The sequence below is a fragment of the Cicer arietinum genome, chromosome 5, assembly GCF_000331145.2.
Source record: "Cicer arietinum cultivar CDC Frontier isolate Library 1 chromosome 5, Cicar.CDCFrontier_v2.0, whole genome shotgun sequence".
Lineage (NCBI taxonomy): Eukaryota > Viridiplantae > Streptophyta > Magnoliopsida > Fabales > Fabaceae > Cicer > Cicer arietinum.
This window is the reverse complement of record NC_021164.2, coordinates 62,378,381-62,393,784: the sequence shown is the minus strand read 5'-3', so window position 1 is coordinate 62,393,784 and position 15,404 is coordinate 62,378,381. Positions and strand designations below refer to the sequence as shown.

At 34.7% G+C, this 15,404-nt stretch overlaps 1 protein-coding gene across 10 annotated transcripts in view; it reads right to left on the bottom strand.

Annotated features, from left to right (window-relative positions):
- The window catches only part of LOC101498080 (serine/threonine-protein kinase ATM), an 85,244-nt gene that overhangs the window by 40,852 nt on the left and 28,988 nt on the right, over nt 1–15,404 (bottom strand). For 6 of the 10 annotated variants that reach the window (XR_012163164.1, XM_073368579.1, XM_073368573.1 and 3 more), the window contains 11 exons: nt 15,237–15,326; nt 14,974–15,161; nt 12,334–12,925; nt 11,193–11,264; nt 10,953–11,114; nt 3,898–4,020; nt 3,429–3,556; nt 1,780–1,936; nt 1,458–1,504; nt 1,325–1,415; nt 306–380 (listed from right to left, as the gene is read on the bottom strand). Coding sequence is in view for 9 of the 10 variants with exons in the window: in XM_073368579.1 (XP_073224680.1) it covers nt 306–380; nt 1,325–1,415; nt 1,458–1,504; nt 1,780–1,936; nt 3,429–3,556; nt 3,898–4,020; nt 10,953–11,114; nt 11,193–11,264; nt 12,334–12,925; nt 14,974–15,161; nt 15,237–15,326 (1,725 nt within the window). In the remaining variant the exon portion in view is untranslated. The remainder of the gene's footprint in view (nt 1–305; nt 381–1,324; nt 1,416–1,457; nt 1,505–1,779; nt 1,937–3,428; nt 3,557–3,897; nt 4,021–10,952; nt 11,115–11,192; nt 11,265–12,333; nt 12,926–14,973; nt 15,162–15,236; nt 15,327–15,404) is intronic. The other 4 variants (XM_012716285.3, XM_012716286.3, XM_073368575.1 and 1 more) reach the window with 3 other exon arrangements.

The window sequence follows — 15,404 nt, the reverse complement described above, 5'->3', positions numbered from 1 at the left end:
AGCTGGTTTTGAAAATATGAAACATTTTCTTATTTTGAAAATTTGGAAATAAACGGTGGTTCAACTTTTCAATTTGGAAACACAATTTGGTTTCCATTTTCAAATGGATTTTAAAGTATCACCCGCAGCTTGTTGTTGTCCTATATACAAGTAACACAAATTGCCTTTGCGACTGACAGGCTTTGTGGAGCAGTACTTGAGGCAAAACTAAGGTATTACCTTGCAGTAAATCTCACTAAAGATTTAATACAATTTATATAGAATCGTAGATTACTAGATTATACCAAACATAATGAACAAATTACCTCGACAAGTGCAGCCAGGCTTACACCACAAGCTACCCAACAAAAGATAAGTGATCCCAAAAGTTCCTCTAAATACTGCATAAAAGAAAATGAAGTAAAAAAACCATTTAGTAATCATAAGATTTTTTAAGCTTCAATACCATAACGAATTAATTTTTGGAAGTACTAATCTCAGGCTAAATGTGAATGCAGTTTAAAAGCGTAAAACCAAGTTATTGTCTAAGATCATATTAGAGCAAAGTCTAACAGGACAGATAGAGCTCAACTCTTACCTCACTTGTCAACAATCTAAGATTTCAATTTATTTTGTCACACTCATTGAATAATTTGTACGATGTTGTGGGATCAATAAAAGCGGCCATATCAACCTAGAGGAGATTTCTATTCATACAATTTAAAGGTTATTGGCAGAGATAGAGGACACCAAAATATTATTATGAAATGTGGATTTTACAGTTCTTTAGCAAATTAATTAGACAAAGAGCCCTGATCTTTAGGGACACCTCTTCAATTCCTATATTTGCTTGGGATTGAAACGTATGACTCACTCGCACGCAGCTTGTGACTGTCTAAAATGGAAGTGTCCATTTATGATGTGCATTAAGAATACAGAACCTTGCAACATTCTTGATTTTTTTAGTTTTTCATCTTTGTCTATTGCCATTTCGGAAGACATTTTTCCTCCCCCATGTGGCGAATAACTTGTACATTCTTGATTTTTAATGAAATTGGCTCTTCTTTTTAAAAAATACAATTAAATTTGCATCTAATAATACATTTTTCTTTTCTGAAAAAAAAAAGCTCAAACTTTTGGATCAAGTTCAAAAAACTTCAATCTATGTCACCGTGCATTTGGTAGTACCAAACTGCAGAAACAGGGACCTAGCATAAACAATTACAATCAAAAAGCCATTGCACAAGGTCAAATTAAAACAAACACAGGGACCTAGCATAAACAATTACAATCAAATAGCCATTGTACAAGGTCAAATTAAAACAAACACGTAAAAAACAATTACCTTCATTCTAGTCATATACTGAAGCTCTTTCGAAAGATTGTCAAGAACAGCACAGACCAATTCCCTAGAACACATTACGAAACATAAGACACTAAAGTGGTGGTTTTAAAATGGCAACGAAATTTTTGTGTACCTTTGACAAGGATCAACAGCAGAAACCACGCATATCATAAAAACAGCCTGTAAAATGGCATCAAGAATCACCCAGAAACCACAAGACTCTCCATAAATAATATGAATGGATATCAAAATAACATAACGAATCCTAGTCATAACAAATTCAGAGAGTTGAGCATATAAAAGAGAATCAGAAAGGAAACAAAAGGCACTGCTAGGTAAAAAGAAAACTCGACCATTTTTTGATGCATACACTAGAATACCATTACACAGCAGCCCAAGAAAGGATCAAAAAGTTAAAAAAGAGTTAAAATGAAATGGCACATCAATAAGTTTACCTCTAACTCAACCTTCTCACTATGTAGTGCAACATGCATCAGAGTAATCAAAACTGTTTCCATTTTAGGTTGAGGCTGAGGACCATCAGCTAGCACCTCCTTTGCATTGATAGCTTTTACTTTGGAATAGACCACCAAAGGAACACCAAAATTTGAACTGGAAAAACAATCAAAGCCAAAGGATGATAACGGATTTCCTTATATGAAGGTTCAATGTGTGACCACCATAACCTACGCACACATGTTTTTTGTTTTGAATTCTGAATTCATAGAATTTAGAGAAGCTAAGCATATTAAATCTGAATATTGTTCACTCTGAATCTGAATACAAAGAGAAATTATATTTTGACAAACAAAATTGACAAAAAAGTTCGACAACTGAATGGTTAATGCAGTTTATATATGTGGTCAATTATGTTCAGTTGATGGTTAAAGTATATAACAAGGTGTCAACCAAACAACCATCCCTTGAATGTAATTAACCACAAACTCGAATCTCATTAACCACAATTTTCAAGAGTTCAAATATACATGATATTCATTTATCATTCAAATTGCGTTGAGATTTCTTAGGTTTTTATATTGGGCTTAACTCATCATCCTCACAAAACCGACTTGCAAAGAGAGGAGTGTCACTATTTATAAATTATTATAGAACTCTATCTCTTAACAATATGGGACTAGGGTTTTTTCCAATAAGATTACATGATTTTATAGTATTCAAATATACATGATATTCACCAACCACGATTTGTGTTCAAGCATACACAGAAAAATTGTGGTTAATGATGCTTAAAATCGTGATTAATTGCATTCAATAAATGGTTAATGAGTTGTGACAGTTTGCTATATGCATTAACCATCTGCTAAATATAAGTAACCATGTATTTGAATTGCATTAACCATCTAAATTGGGTCAAATTTAGTTGTCACATCTTGTGTCAAAATAACACAACTATTGTACAAATAGTTGACAACTGTAACTTCCTAAAGCAGATACAGCCGGCACTAACAGAAAACTGCCCAAGGCAGGTACAGCTGGACTAACAGAGATATAGCTGGCATTAACAGAAAGCAGTTAGACTGCTGGACTAGAAGGCCCAGATACAACAACATTTGAATTCCTAATACATGGAAGTGCTAATGAATATTTACTATAGTTGGATAATGGCAAACAACAATTTCTACCATCCAAAAAACTCAAGTCACCATTGAATAGAGAAGACCTAAACATGATTTTTTTTTTATAAAGAGAAGCATCTCAAACCTTACAAGCAGGTTTTGTAACAATGAATTAGGCCCAATATAAAAACTTAACATGGTATCAGGAGCCTGTCGATTCGGTCCAGCCCCGATTTATATCCATGCATCAAGCCCAATAGTGTTGGGCGTGAGGGGTATATTGGGAAAAATTCAAGTCTCACATTGAATGGAGATAAAGCCCTAACAGTTTATAGAAAGAGGCATCCCTAACCTTACAAGCTCATTTTGTCATTTTGTAAGGATGAAGTTAGGCTTAATATGAAAACTTAACAATCACCAAGTAAATAAGGTCTAGTTGTAAAACAACGACCATTAAGCATCAAGTTGAGCAAAACCTATTTCAATAAAAATATTGCCTTGTCGATATCATTTGAAATGCAACTCACCATAAGTCATGAAAAAGCTCTTCATGACCATCCCATGTTTGGAAAAGAACACCAACCCTCCTTGCAAAAGATAACCGAACTCGATAATCGTTATCATTTAGCATCAAAAGTAATCTTTCTATCATTGTCTGTCAAAAGAGAAAAAATAATGGATAAGCACTGAAGTTGGAACTAATACAAGTAGTCACTATGTAGTTATTAGCGAGTTAATCAGTGCTGCTATTTTTCTGTTACTGAAAGTTGCAATAGTAAGATTCATTTAAGTCTAACTGAATTTTGATATATACTGTTATAATAACTGAATTTTGATATATACTGTTATAATAACTGAAATCACACAATGAAAATCATTTTCATCAGAAACATTTAAGAATTATTTCTCCTCTCTCTCTCTCTCTCTCGTCCATAGGACATTCTCATGGAATCCAGACAAATATAAACATCAGGCAAAGAAAATTATAAAAATCACCTGACCAATTTGAGGATGGAGTGAAATAAGATTACAAATGCAATCAATAAGCTTCACCCGCCCAAACCAATCAAGATCAACTTTTGAAAGGTTATGCACCACGTTTCCTATTGATTGAAAGCACTGCATGATTAAATCAATAGCTACTTAATTTCATAACAATAACATTATATATAACAACAAAACATGTTCATTTCAAAATTTTGCCTCTGATGAACAGAAGCACCATCCAAAGATATGAAACAGAGTACAAGCTATAGTTACGAAAAAATATGAATATATGTACTATCATAGAAAATGCCAGCAACCATGTACCAAAGAGCTGATAACCAGAAGGAAAAAAAATTTAGAGAGAGACAGAAAAAAAAAAAAAAAAAAAGATAGAGAGTGAGAGAGAAGAGCATTTGGATTTACTGAATTCTGAAGCATTTAATCAACTCACTTGGATATATATTCTGAAGACGGAGTCTGATGCCTTCACCATATTTAAACAATTCAAAAGCATGGTGGGATAAAAGTTTAACTTACCTATCAAAGCTAAAAATCAGATTTGTTTGGTGAGTTTCTAGTAATATCTACATACTTGACAGATTTAGGTAGAAATGTGCACCAAGGAGTGTGGTGGGCAATGGTGATATGTCTAGCCAAGCAGTTGAATGGTCAATAGGGGGAGCCAATGTTGTCAAGATGGAGATCCTACTTAAGATCAGGAGGAGGCTTGCATGATCGTAAGGCGTAGAATTGTAACAAAAAACCCAAGTCTCACATTGAGTAGAGATAAAGCCTAAACATAGTTTATAAAGAGAGACAACTTTCACCGTACAAGTCAGCTTGTAAGAATTAGTTAGGTCCAATATAAAAACTTAATTTGGTATCAGAGCCTAATTCGGGTCACCCGCCACTTATATCCATACACCAAGTCCAATAATGTTGGACGTGAGAGTGGTGAATTGGGAAAAACCCAAGTCCCACATTGAGTAGAGATAAGGCCTAAACATAGTTTATAAAGAGAACCATTTCTTACCTTACAAGCCATTTTGTAAGGATGAACTAAACCCAATATAAAAAAATAAAATAAAAACTTAATATCAAGGAAGACGTACTTGTGTAATCGAGCCGACAAATTACTAGGAGAGAGACAGCAGCAGCAGACAAAACATGTGAGGGCATGTGATTTAAGAGATAGCAACCTCTCAAAACAGCATCCCCAAAACCAAAATAGGAAGAAGGGTCTGAGGGGTTTCAATGAGGTGTCAATTTTTGTGTTTGACAATCCTATTTGAGGTGTATCAACATAAGACGTTTAGGGGCTGTTTGTTAGGAAAGAGATTAAGACGAGAGAAAGAGAGCTAGCTTCAATTTTTTGTTTTTCCATTCCTGTCTTTTTCATGTATGTCACTATTTTTTTCTAAAGAGTTCACACTAACTTATACTGCAGTTTTTTATTTTACGTATGACGTTCACATACTCACTATATAATTAATTAATTAATTGTAATAAAATGATTAATAATTAAATAAGTAGTTGCATTAACTATCTCAAATAATTCTAAATTTAAATATGTAAAGGATAAATTATTCTAAAATTGAAGTAATTTAATGAAACAGTGGTTTGAGGACATTATCGTACTTTTATAAATAACCAACACTTCTATCTTCTCTATTTCTTTCATATTTCTCTTCTTCTAAACAATACTTCTCTCAAGAATTACAGTAAAATTATATTAATTGAATTGAAAAATATGTTGGCAATACATCAGATATATATATATACATACTAGATTACTAAACAACCAAATCCTATTAGTACTCATATACAACTAAATCCCTATTAGTACTCATATATAACTAAATCTCTACTATTACTCTTATTCAACCGAATTCCTATACTTGAGGGATATTAAACAGAAACATATTTTGACAACTTCAAATCGACTTTATTTCTCACATATTTCTCTCTTATAACATTCTTTCTCACCTATTTCTCTATTCTCACATTATCCTCACAACCAAACACACTCTTAATGAAAAGTGTCATTAGAATCCATTGAAGTTTGATGAAATTGTTGAGAGAAATATCCACAGACATTATCACTACGTAAAGTCCGATGGAAAACTCAAACAACAAACTAAGTTTTAATCTCCTAAATGCTCAAAGATGAAAAATAATCTATGTCTATTTTTTTCATCAAAAATAATCACATGTTAGAAATCATCAATAAATGTAACAAATATTGGAACCTAAGAGTAGAAAAAGTACAACAATGACCCCAAACATCAGAGTAAACTAAAACAAAAAAGAACGAAGTTCGTTTATTAACTCAAACGGAAAATTCAAAAAGAGTATGCACTCTGAGTCGAACGACTTACGATGCAAACTTAACACGGAGTGGCGCATCACCAACTTCAAGATTTTGGAAACTCTTTAATGACCCAACTGAGCATGTGTGCTACAGCCTACAAGGGAAATCTATGGCACAACAAAGACATAATGGGGTGGATAGTTGGTAAAGGCCATGAGACTCACATTTGGTGCCAATTGGTTGTCCTGACCTCCAATCATTCAAGACAATAGTGGTTTTAGTAACTGTAATTGTTGAAGTTGTGGGATTTTAGAGAAAATGATGAGAAAAAATAATAAGGGTTTGAATATTATTGATAATAGTTTTATGCTAACGTGATTACAAATGACTCGATACTAATCTCTATTTATAGAGAAATATAGAATCAATCATAAATCAGGAACAAAGCATAATAATAATAATGAGACATATTCTAAGATATCTCTATGATTATAAATTGATGACGTCCTAAAACAAGAAAGTAGAGTGGTAGAACCGACGTGGTCTGACGACCTGAGCAGCAGAAGAATCGGTTGGAAACTCCCTAGATGTGCAGTCAGCAAAGGTAGAGGATGGGGGTTGTTCTTTAAAACGTGAAGTTGGTTTTAGCGGGTAGGAGAATGTGGGTGGCCTTCTAAACCTACAACTTTAGGGTTACATAGATTGGGATATTCCATCCATGGTGGTGGTGATCTAGTCGGATAAAAATTGGAATACCCTTCACGATGGTGGTGATAGAAAACAGAATTTTATTAACTTGAATTGATGAGCTCTGAAGCTCTTACAATGCTAGAAATATGAAAATGCAGAAAAAGAAATAAACCAGAGTTCTAAGAACTCCTAAATCAGAGCAGAATTGCTCCTAACCAGAGAAAGAATTCCCCTAATTGTTTCTTAGAATATTTTCTGAATGTCTCCCCTCTTCCTATTCCCTCATTCTTATAACATAAAATAAATGACATTATTAATTAGCTTTTATTCCTTTCATTCATCCTTCTTGAAACTGAATGTCTTTCTCACTTCCCCCTCTTTAATGGAATATCAGTAGAATAAGGGACATTGTTACTAGCATTTATTCCTCCCATCCATCATTCAACAAACTGAATGTGTGTGAAGTGTGTGACTTGGTTGAGTGGACCCCACTATTTGGGCCCTCATTTCTCTTAATTTGCAGTGTTTTATCATTGCCATCCGCTTCAAAATGAGCCTTGTCCTCAAGGCTAACATTAAGACATTGATTCTGTAGCAGACTTCCAGGTTCCCAGCTGATGGTTTCCTTATTCCCTTCCCATGTTATGATTTTTCTTGGCTTTAGTATATTCGTGGTAACAACATTAAGTTCTTTTTCCCGATTGATTCTCCAATTCTCCGAATTTTGACACTGCAGCTTCACAGTTTTCCCCTTCCAGTCCAAGCAAATTGTCATTTCTTCCCAATCAAATAACACCTTGCCTAACTTATGCAGCCAAGCCACTCCTAAAATCATGTCCTCACCTTGTAATTCCACTATGTAAGCTTCAACAGTGGTCTGGAACCTTCCAATTTGAATGTCAAACTTCTCACACTTTTCTGTTATGGCCACACAGGAACCGTTTCCAAATTTTGCATTCGTAGCTGGGATCTGTTCTAATGGAAGCTGCAGAACTGCAGCCATTTGAGGAGTCACAAAATTATGAGTAGCACCAGTGTCCACCATCATCGTGACCGGTATACCCTTCACGGTACCTTCCAAACGTAGGGGAAAAGGGAACCAATTTCGAGCTCTGCCTTCCTCTGCTATTCTGCACAGCACTGCAGAGTTGCATCTTACTGCAACGTCTTCCTCCCCTTCCTTCAATTCGATAGCTAGGACTTCACCGGCATCGTCCGCCACTTCATCGTCCCCCAGAATTACCAAACGCAGCTGTTTTTCAGCACACTGATGAAGAGGATGAAACATTTCCCCACATCGAAAACAGAGGCCTCGCGCCTTACGTTCCATTAATTCAGAATATGGAAGATGCTTAGTTCTCCGATTGCGATTTTCGTGGTTCCCCCGTCGCTCCTCATTGCCATTTGTTCGTGTTTGGTATTGATTAAGGTTGCCTCCTTGCATGCTTAATTCCGGGATAGGATTTGACCCAGTTAGAGTATTTTTGGATTGGGTTCCCCCAAAACTTGCCTTTCCCTTGTTTGGGCCTGGAAAAAAACTCAGTCCAGATCCGTTTCTATTAGTAAGCCCATTACTTCCTTCTCTTCCCCCTTTCCAGCTTCGCGAACGACCTCCACCTCCGCTTTTCCTGTAATTCAACACGCTCCGTAACTCTGTTTCAACATCACGAGCCAACTTCATCGCTTCCACACGTGTCTTAGGGTTGAAGGTCCTTACTCGCAAACGTACCTCTGGTTGGAGGCCACCCAAAAAATACCCAAGGTATTGTTCTTCGGGGAGACGCATAACCTGGGAAGAGAAATATTCGAAATCTAAAATGTACCCTTCCACATCTCCAGTTTGTTGAAGATCTTTCAATTCTTCGAATGGATTATCGCTCTTTCTTCCTCCATATCTCTCAATCAACGCTTCCTTCAACTTTAACCATGTGAGGTCATCCTCCGTTTCACATAGAAGATTAAACCAATGAATGGTTGCTTCCTCCATGCTAATTTTCGCCAAACGAACCTTCACTTCTTCAGATATTCCCTGTACCTCAAAATATGTCTCTGCTCGCGTGATTCACCCTACTGGATCATCACCATCAAATGACGCCAGCTCCACCTTCTTCACTGCCATCTTGTATTCCGTAATTGGCCCCTCAGTTATCTGCGACACCTCAGGTGTAGGCCAATTCAACAGTTTTGCGAACTCTGTCAAAATAGCATGACGAAATTCATCCAAGGTTTGACGCAATGAATCTTCCATCTCAGCCATTCTTATCTTCAAAGCCTCAACTTTGTCAGACATTTTCGGTGGCATTCGGTTTCGCTAGCTTCTATCTCTATCCGGCAGGTCGGACCAATGATAGAAAACAGAATTTTATTAACTTGAATTGACGAGCTCTGAAACTCTTACAATGCTGGAAATATGAAAATGCAGAAAAAGAAATAAATCAGAGTTCTAAGAACTCCTAAACCAGAGCAGAATTGCTCGTAACCAGAGAAAGAATTCCCCTAATTGTTTCTTAGAATATTTTCTGAATGTCTCCCCTCTTCCTATTCCCTTATTCTTATAACATAAAATAAATGACATTATTAATTAGCTTTTATTCCTTTCATTCATCCTTCTTGAAACTGAATGTCTTTCTCACTTCCCCCTCTTTAATGGAATATCAGTAGAATAAGGGACATTGTTACTAGCATTTATTCCTCCCATCCATCATTCAACAAATTGAAAGTGTGTGAAGTGTGTGACTTGGTTGAGTGGACCCCACTATTTGAGCCCTCATTTCTCTTAATTTGCAGTGTTCTATCACAATCATTCAAGACAATAGTGGTTTTAGTAACTGTAGTTGTTGAAGTTGTGGGATTTTAGAGAAAATGATGAGAAAAAATAATAAGGGTTTGAATATTATTGATAATTAGTTTTATGCTAACGTGATTACAAATGACTCGATACTAATCTCTATTTATAGAGAAATATAGAATCAATCATAAATCAGGAACAAAGTATAATAATAATAATGAGACATATTCTAAGATATCTTTATGATTATAAGTTGATGACGTCCTAAAACAAGAAAGTAGAGTGGTAGAACCGATGTGGTCTGACGACCTGAGCAGCAGAAGAATCGGTTGGAAGCTCCCTAGATGTGCAGTGAGCAACGGTAGAGGATGGGGGTTGTTCTTTAAAACGTGAAGTTGGTTTTAGCGGGTAGGAGAATGTGGGTGGCCTTCTAAACCTACAACTTTAGGGTTACATAGATTGGGATATTCCATCCATGGTGGTGGTGATCTAGTCCGAAAAAAATTGGGCAGCATTAGACAGTATAGGGAACACATAGGAAAGATATAACACGACAGGAAAAGGCAAAAATAGAAAAGGAAACATGTTTGCCAAAAAAATTTGTCCTTAAGAAGACAAAGAGACCACTACGTAGGCAGAACTTTTAGAGCCCCTCTGTCAGGATCTAGATACCATAACGACAGAGACAAAGAGACATAATGTTCGAAACAAAAATTTGTTTCAACGACACAACAAAGTCCATTTTACATAGCTTAAAGTGATAAATACAAAATAAACAGGTTAAGATCCTCTCCATTTCCTCCACTACTAACGTTTTTCGTGTATAAATGCCTATGGTTTGGAAATTGTGACATTTATCTTGTATAATTGAACTTTTATACACCCAAAACATTAGTAACTGAGCTCTCCATTTCTTTTGAGAAATGGAAAGGATCCCTACTCAAAATAAATATAGGAGATTATATTCCCATTTACATGAAGATCTATATCAAATCTACACAATAATTGCAAATGTTCTAAACAAATTTTCAACTAATACTATATATTACTCAGATTTTTTTTTTAAATGTTTGTAATTAGTTGTTAGTTTATGTACTATATATTACTCTGATTTTGTAGATTTTCCCACTCATCATTTTCTCTCTATTTCTCCTTTTTTCTGTCTCAATGGTGATTTTATCTAATTGTTTAGACTTTAGAGAAAGTTTTAGTAAATGATTACTCCTATAAAGAAATCTTCTCCAGAAGTCCAAATATATAGAAATTCAAAGATACCTGTTCCGTTTCCGCTTCCCTTAAATACAGACCACATTTCTCCTTACCAACAGCATCCAGGGAAGATAAGTTAGACAGCAAAACATGGGTAGAAGTCAAAACATTTCCACAGGCAAGCTTAAGTCCAACTTGCTCTGTAATGATATTGTTCATTACATTAACCTGCAAAACACAAAGCAAATTTTGGTATGTGTGCACATACACATAGTTTATGGAAATCTGGACCCAGATAATTCATACCAAATCAATTAATCTTGAAGCAGAGGACCAATGAGGATGTGCACAGAGATGATACAATACTTTTCCACGCACCTGAATTTAGAAAGGATGAAAATCACATAAATGTCAAGTGTTAGAACAAGTGATAGAATATATAGAAATATCTTATAATAATTGAGTCATGTCTGATTTCCGTATATTTTAGTTAGTTACAATAAGGAGTCTTGTAATTATCATGATTAGTTTCCTTATTTAATATGGATTGACATTCTAGGATTAGAGTAAATAAGAGTTAGTCTTTTGTGTCAAGGTAAATTATAGAACAGACCACCATGATAGGTTGTCACAACATCTCTCTGAAACATTATAACCATAAGATATAACGATAAAAAGTTCAGTGTCAAAGACTGCCAGGAACTTATTATGAACTAAAGTTTCATATTTTAATTTATATTTAGGTTTTTGCATCATTTCCCTGGCAACCCACTGCTCCAGCCAGCCACCAACCCCTCAATCCTCATACCCTCATGACACATCTCTTTTTTCTCCTCTCTCAGTATAAAGTTCCAACCTTTACACCAACAGAACAAGTATAAAGTTCCAACCTTTACACGAACAGAACAAGTATAAAGTTCCAACGTTCTAACCCTCAATATCCCTACTAAGACCTACCTTATATTATTATTTCCTAGGATTATATTATTTCTTAGGATTATTTTCCATATTTTTTATATTCCATGATTTGTTTCCTTATTTAATTTAACTTGGGATTAGGTTATAGGAGTCTAATATTTATCAAAATTAGTTTACTTATTGTCGAGAGTCCTACATTAGATGAAATATGGTCTGAAAATATGTTCATAAATGGGAGGCATCCCTCACCTTACAAGTCAGTTTGTATGGCTGAGTTAGGCTCAACCCAAATTCTAAGGCTTTTTTAAGTAGAATTAGGAGTCTAATATTTTTATAAAAAATGTTTTGTGCTTCGTCATTCTTTTATATTATATCATAATTACAATTCAAAGTCTTTATTATTTCTCCTCCCTCCATTCTTATCTAAAACCCTATAAATAGGAAGAAATTGTTCAAAAAACAAAGAAAATATTAACATTGAACAAATAAATCTGTCAATCCTAAGTAAATATGACTGTCAAAAGTCTACCTTGGGATCATACTCTTTCTCCATTAGTTTGAAGAGTGTTTCCCACGTAAGAACATGAGAAGCAGAGCAAAAACAGGAAATAAGTGATATCATGCCAAGTTTCCACTTCTCTACAGATGACACACCAGTGCCGATTCTTTTCGCAACAGCTAAACTATCCCCATCTCTTGATTCTTCATTAACATCCAACTCCATATCCAAAATCCTGCTTTTACTTATGTCATACGAGCAGGAACTTTGAATACTATCAGTAGAGGCTGTATCTTGCATGATCATATCGGACTGAAGACTCATCAAATGTTGAGAATAACCATCATATAGATTAGCAAAGGCTTTCAAAAGTCTCTCCACAGATTGGATAACCTCACCAAATGGAACACAGTCCAAATTTTGATCCCTCCACTCACAAAATATAGGTGATGATAGAAAACAATGAATAGAAGCAGTGAGAGAACCTGTATCCTCACATGTAGGATCATAACTTAAGCAACTAGCCTGGTGGTCACTGTCTTCTTGAATGATTCTGACAGCATAATTAAGCATCTGTTGCAAGTATTGCCTTAACTTTGAACATAATGAAACATTTAATTTCCTGAAAGAACATAAAAGCATCTATCAAAACTAAATATAGAGATGGAAATTGTTAGAATATTAAAAAATATCTTATAATATCTTTTATATTATATTAGAGTATCTTAAATTATTTCTTAGGATCAATTTATAATTATAGAGATATCTTAGAATATCTCTTATTATTATTATGATTTATTCCTAATTTAGGATTTAGTCTATGTTTCTCTATAAATAGAGATTAGTATTGAGTCTATTGTAATCAAGTAAACATTAAGCTATTATCAATAATATTCAAACCCTTATTATTTTCTCTCCTCCTTTTCTCTAAAATCTCACACTTTCAACAGAAATAATGGTGCAAAACAGGTGACACGAGTCTCAAGACTACAAGCAATTAATTATAGAGGAGATTTTAACTATGGGATTGAAAACACGGAATAACTCAGTTGGTTAGAGAGAGAAAGAGAGTTGATAATTAGGAGACAAGTTACCACTAAAAAGTTCTCACATTTCAAAGTTGATATTATTACTTCATGGAAATGGTTGCTTTATTTAATGTACAAACAACACTTTTTGAGCACTAAAACTAAAAAGACCTAGACCTAAGTCAATTAATATATTTCTTGGAATTAAGATTACCCAATCAAAGGCTAGTTTTGTAATCTCGCTGAGAAAAATTCTCTTGACATTTTAGAAGAAAGAAACTAAAATGTTAGACAGTAAACCAACCAACACTTATAATATGTTAACCGCTACCAGATCAATGAGAGCCCTACTCAGTTACTACCACTATCCCTAAGTATAGAGCCTAGTTGACTAAATCACGGGAATTACCAAAATTAAAGTATTAAATTGTTAACAATTAGTTTAGTTTTTCCAAGTTTACCCTTCATAACATTTATTGCTAAGTCATTAGTTACAAAATAATATGTAAAAAAAATAAGAGTATTTTGGTAATGAAATAATTAATGCAGTAGAAATTTTGTATGGAGTCCTATAAAAAGGGACAATAAAATTTCTCAAAAGGGACAGAGGTAGTATCAAAAACTAGTGAGAAGACTTTATGAGATGCTTTCCCACTTCTCCTTGTGACAATCACAGGGATGCATTAATTTGGATGTTGAGTTATATCAAGGACCCTCCCCAAAAGGGGTTGCTATATGTACATAGGAACTATGTTGATATTGTCGCTAACAGAGAATTAATCAAGCTAAATCTTGGTGTCCTTATTGGAAAGTGAAGAGTGCCTTGGTCAAACTAAAGGATATATTACAAACTAGCAATGGACTTCATGTATACAAAATTGAGTCATATCAACATCATTTTCCCTCATTCTAATCTAATAATAGTCTGCCATCAATCCAATTTGGAAAAGATGGTTGCCCATCCTAGTTCACCAAATCGTCATTGATGGGGAGAGGAAATCAATTCAAGATTGTGACTTTATTAAGCATCCTATAGTCCATGCAAAATCCCGACTCCCATCTTTTTTCTTCACTAAGACTTGTGATCGGCCTTGTGACATTTGCCTGTAGCATCTCTTTCACCAGTCTCTCAATCTCATAATTACGGTGATGGAATTAACAATATGATAGTATTTGGAATCATTGTATCTTCCTTCAAGTTGATTGCGTGGTTGCAAGAACTAAACAAAGGTAGGCGAAATTGGTAACATAGAAGACTGAATAGTGCAATGCTTTTTTGAAGAAATCATGCATCCTCCCCGATGTAAGAAGGCACAGCCGAGCCGAATAGAAGGATTCTTAGATGCTTCAAGCCTCCTAGCCATACCTAACACTAGTTCTCATTTACTCAATACCCAGTACTCCTTAATCCTTATTAAGTTTTCAACTTATTTTTTCTCGCTATACAGGCAGTCAGTAATACTAATTATTCTGATACATTGCCTTCTAGAACCCCTTTTTTGCCCCTCCTAATGTACAAGTCTAATTGGAGGTCTATCCAAAAATTGTTAATTATTCTACTTCTATTTGCAAATATAAACAACATAACCTCAGTACCGAAGTTATAACCAAATAGAAAGAGGATGACTTTACAGTGACAAACCTTGTGAAGAAATAACCATATAGTAGGTTAGACAAGAGAGAACATTTTAAGAAAATATCAGGTAAGTGCCTCTCATTATTTTCCTCTTCGGCCAACAATTCAAGAATAGAGATCTCCATTTCATGCAAAAGCTGATCACTTATTTCCTGGGGAACCCTTATACGTGGAAATATTCGCATTTCAGAAACCTGAAAAATTATAGTTGCCTTTATGAAAACCGTGAAAGTTAAAACATACAATCTTCTGTAAGCAAAGGATCAGACCTCAACTTTGGAAACTTTGTGAATTTCTGTGAGAACTTCCACAGAGCAATCAAAAAATTCATGCAAACATTGGTGCTTAGGGTCTTCAAACTACGATAAACTTTATAGTGAGTTTCTTATTTACAGTTTAACTAAATATATTCAATCAAAAATCAGTTTCGGAAAGAG